This window comes from Centroberyx affinis, unplaced genomic scaffold (assembly GCF_046629955.1).
Source record: "Centroberyx affinis isolate AG114_WGS23_722 - 3 ecotype Tasmania unplaced genomic scaffold, CSIRO-AGI_Caff_v1 ptg005689l_1, whole genome shotgun sequence".
In the NCBI taxonomy this organism is placed as follows: Eukaryota; Metazoa; Chordata; class Actinopteri; order Beryciformes; family Berycidae; genus Centroberyx; species Centroberyx affinis.
In genome coordinates this window covers 1-5,000 of record NW_027282868.1, presented here as the reverse complement: position 1 = coordinate 5,000, position 5,000 = coordinate 1, and the positions used below count along the sequence as shown (strand labels likewise).

Here is a 5,000-nt window from a genome sequence, read left to right as displayed (position 1 = left end):
TGAATGACTGACTGACTGAGTGATCAACAGATTAAATGACTGGCTGACTAGCTGGCTAACTGACTGGCTAACTCGCTGGCTGGCTGGCTGACTGAGGAGCTAACTGGCTTACATGCTGACTGACTGATTGACTAGTTATCTGGGTTGCTGACTGACCGTATGGCAGACTGTGTAGCTTACTGGCTGACTCATTGACTAACTGGCTGACTGAGTGAATGACTGGCTTAGTGACTAGGAGATTAAATGACTGGCTGATAGGGCTGAATGATTTTGAAAAAATATCTAATTGCAATTATTTTGACTGATATTGCAATTGCGATATGATTCGCGATATTAGAAGGAATGATCATTTTTACATCATTATTCTCATTTTCATTGAAAAACATATTAAAATGATTATGGTGTGATTTTTGCGGGGATCTGTACCAAACAAAGATGTTTTCTTAAGTCTGTAGAATATGATGTGTAGGCCAGGACATCTCTGCAACACCACAATATTTCATTTAAAATGCTATTTTGACACAAATATTGCACCTCCTGCGATTTGAAAATTGCAGTAGGCCATATTGCGATTTCGATAAAATTTCGATTAATTGTTCAGCCCTACTGGCTGACTAGTTGGCTGACTCGCTGGCTGTCTGACTGACTGACTGCCTCTCAATATGTTTTAGTCCTCTGTCACTCACATCCATTCATTATCTATGTGCATTTAAACGTCCAGCAGACTGCTGATGGAGAGTTTTACACTAGTATCATCTGCTAGTCATCTGCTAATGCGCCATCATCTGACGATACACATATATACCTTCCCATCATGCAGTGCGGTTACAGCTGCAGATGGAAGGGTAAGGTGTGTCCAGGGGAAGAAGGAAACTCTTTTTACCCTGTGGATAAGGCAGGAGTCCCAGAGCCGCTCCACTGACAGTGAGTGTCAGAGGGACATTGGGACCCAGGTGATTTTCACGGGGATGTGGACACATTTCCTGCTGCAGGGCGGAGCTTCAGAGGCATGAAGCTCGTTTGGGTGTGAAATCTCCAAACTGTTGAGTCTATTTATTAAATGAGCCTGCGGCTTTATCAATGGAGGAAATCCAGGTTTTATCTGGCACTGATAAACACCTCGCTTCCCTCGCTCTGCCAAACATGACAGTTCACTTTGGATCAGTGTTGATTGAAGTGTGTGATCACAACAGTAGACAGTTAACTTTACATTTTGCATTTTAGTCATTTTGCTGACACTTACCTAGAGTGACTTCCAGTAAGTGCAACTGGAGAATCACTTTTCAGTAGTATGTACTGAAGTATTTCTCAGAGTAGCAGCAACTAGAAAGTCTTGTTTTCACTCTCACTGTCTTACTCTTGTGGTCCTTATTTCCAAAATTTAAATAATAAATACTTACTACATACTCTGGGCTTGGCTACAACCCAAAGGCAAACTTTTCCCAGAATCTGGACTTGTTTACCATCTGGTTTCAAACCCAGGTGTCTGCAGATGACGGACGATGATCCGCTGTTAGGAACTAAAACACTTTCTGGCTTTTCCTCTCTGAAGTCAGGCCGATCCGTTCTTTTCCACTTTACTTGTCACTTTGTTTATCCAAAGATGCTCAATGTCAGGTTTCTCTGCTGCTTCTCCATCTGAACTTTTATTTTGGTCACATGATGCACATTGATAAACCACACTGGGACTTTTAAGGGGAACTGAAAATGTAACAAACACTTCAGTATGACTGAATTACACAATTATTAATCATGGAAACATTGTCTCGCGATATACGATTATCTACTATTAATTATGCAGCCGATTTTATTCTTTTTGACAGTTTCATAAAATACAATGGTTGCCCTGCCAGCTCCTTGACCAAACTCCAGCTTGGCTTTCCACTTTCTAACACTTTGCGTCTTTCAGTTTAAACCCTCTCACCCCGGCTGAACCCAGGTCCATCGGCCCCAGCTTCTGTCCAAATTTAACTTCAATTCCTTTGCCGTTTTGTTTCCTTGCGCAGTACGTTGTGACATTTGGTTTGATGATGTGGGATCAGGGCAGGAAATCATCTCAGACTCCACCGGGCACTTTCACTACTTCACCAGCCAACTAGGTTATAGAATAGAGTCGGACCTCCAGATGACGGCTGTTTACCTGCCAAAGAGGCTTTTAGAGTCTGTAAATTCAGCAGCCAGAGACTGAGACTGAGCAGCGTTTGGCCGGTGCCTGGTGGTCATTTCCCAGCCTGTGTGGATAAAGGAAGAGGCTGGTACAGTTCATCCAGTTATTTTTGGTTGTGTGTCTTTTGGCGCCTCTCCTGCTCAGGATTTAGTCTGCTAAAGGTGTCAGCTAGGGGGAATCCTTGGCAGTCTGTGTGTATTTGTGTGTGTGTGTGTGTCCATCCATGGTGATGGTGTTGACTCTACAGTGTAACAGGCCTTGCTATAGTTAGCTCCAACATTTAGCAGTCCACAGGCTCTGATGTAACTGTCCCTGTGCTATGGAGAGGGAAAGCGTCAACATACACCATCTGCTGGCTGCGTTCAAAGAAAAATGTAGTACTATGACTTAGGACTGGGCGATATGGTTGAAATCAATATCACGATAATCATAAGGATTTTTCTCTATCAGTAAATATCACGATATGGTTCATGTATGTTAAATCACGTTAAATAATCAAATTAATGTTCTTCTCATTGAACCGAATGGTAATGTTAGGTGTGATGTCAAACTAAACAGAAATATTCAAATAATATTCCTACCATACCTCATTTTGTAAAATGTGTTTATTATCAATTTAGGCAGCAGAAATGTGTGTCACGATATTAAAATATCTTCATATCATCACGATATGATTCCACTGAAAGACGATATCGCCCAGCCCTACTATGACTGCCAGTAAATGAAAACTAGACTATTGCATCACAGGACATAGAGGTGTAATCGCACCTCATGTTGTGTAAAAGCATCCAATTCATTTTGATGGCCAGATTTGAACGTAAACAGCAGGGGGCGACATGACCGCTTCCCTCCTCATTAAACTAGATGAAGCTCCTATGTAGGAACCTGGCTCAGTTGTTTATAAAATCATTTATTGTATACTCAAGGTTTACTTTTTTTTTTGGTGATATATTGTTTCTCTGGAATGTACTCAACTGTCTACTGCAGTCAAGCGGGCAAACAATTTTATCGAATTTATGTATTAAAGGTCCACATGGTGTAAAGCAGGACTCCCCTTTCCTCTGTGGTGATAAAGGAGTTGGATGGTCTATCTAAACATGGTGAAAGTATCAAAACTAAATCCACACAATCCATATTAGTGCAGCGAGCCTCTAAACGAGCCGTTTGGACTTCCGTAACTTTGTGACGTCACAAAGGTTCGCTCATTATCATTTTTGTAAGAAATAATAGACTAACAAAGTGTTTTTTTCAAAGCGGTTGAGCGGTTGTCATTGTTTATTAACCGGAGAGTTTTCCCTACCTGTAGATGCCGCGCCGCGGCGTCTCACGTTTCACTCTCGAAACGGTTAGCCAATCGGAAACAGAGGGGTCGTTAATATTAATGAGCCTTAAAGACACGGAGACAGAAACGGCCTGTTCTTGGTAAGGCTCAGAGAGATGCTGGAAAATGAACGTGGAGAAATGGATTGAGAGTGTTTTTGGTTCATGACACCACACACACAGCTTTGAATGGACAGAAAGACACAAAATAAAACTTTGGAGAGTGAAGAATATGGAGCTTTAATTTGCGATGTTTAGATAATCGGTTTAAATTGAATCATGACCCTAACAATCAAAATGGAAAGATCCTAAATATTTCCATCCCTATGAAATAACATGTTTCTCCACTGACATTATAAACTGACTGATCAAAAAGCATGCTTCGGTTCTTTCTTATCTTTTCAGTAAAAGCATTTTGAACACTAAAGCTTTATGTCTGAATTGTGACGGTCTTTTTTCCCCTCTGTTTTGTCATTTCAGCCTTAACTGCCTACACATACCTCACCATCTTCGACCTCTTCAGGTGAGTAACTGATAAATCTTTTCTTGGGTTAAGGTCAGAAATGATTGATGATCCAGGTTGTAAAAGTTTTGTCCAACAAGGTCTCAAGTTACCTATTATCTTTCAAAATGTATGGTGATTGTTTTTATATATATATTTTTAATTTTGTGCCGTTAATCATTTTATCTGAGTAAGGGACACTTATTTTCAATAGCAGATAGTTTATTTCAGAATGCAACTCTTCTTAACATCCTAATGAAACAAAATTTTCCAAGAAAGTGGACTTTAGTCCCAAGAGCCTGTAATTAGCTCCACCAATCAGAAGTCATGTGATGTGACTCTTGTGTTTGCTGTGTGCCAGAACTGAAACTTCATTTCTGAATATAAAATTGTGTGATTGTTTTGATGAGGGAATTTCCATTCATGAAAAATAAATTCAGACTTTTCAATGAATAAATGAAGAATAAATAAAACAAGAAGTGAACTTTAGTCAACCTCTCTCGCTGTTTCTGAGTGTTTTTAACTGTTGTCTAACATTTGTCTCTCTTTCTCTCTCTTTTCCTTCCTTCTAACCTTTCTCACTTCTTCTATTCCTCCCTCCTTCCATTCCTCCCTCCTTCCTTGCTTCCTTCCTTCCTTCCCTCCTTCTCTCCTCCAGTCTGATCACCTGTCTCATCAGTTCCTGGGTGACGATGAAGAAGCCCAGTCAGCTCTACTCTTTTGGGTGAGTTCATTACATCACACTGTATTACACTGCTGCATACTACAGTACATGATATCTGTGGCCCGTATTTCACTTTTTAAAATGTTTTATTTATTGCAATTTCTCATCAGAAAAGACAAAATAATACAGAACAACAGTCAATAAACAACTATATATATATATATATATATATATATATATATAGAGAGAGAGAGAGAGAGAGAGATTTTTTTTTTTTTTTTTAACAATACATACACCCAGAGACATAATATTCTTCTTATTTTACAAGATATTAAATCATTAGTTTA

At 39.7% G+C, this 5,000-nt stretch overlaps 1 protein-coding gene across 1 annotated transcript in view; it reads left to right on the top strand.

Annotated features, from left to right (window-relative positions):
- Window positions 1-4,713, top strand: part of LOC139667659 (zinc transporter 6-like) — a gene marked incomplete at its 3' end in the record, with an annotated part of 50,887 nt that extends 46,174 nt beyond the window's left edge. Inside the window, exons 5-6 of the mRNA XM_071547144.1 lie at window positions 3,968-4,010; window positions 4,648-4,713. Coding sequence (XP_071403245.1) covers window positions 3,968-4,010; window positions 4,648-4,713 — 109 coding nt within the window. The remainder of the gene's footprint in view (window positions 1-3,967; window positions 4,011-4,647) is intronic.
- Between the last annotated feature and the right edge of the window lie 287 nt (window positions 4,714-5,000).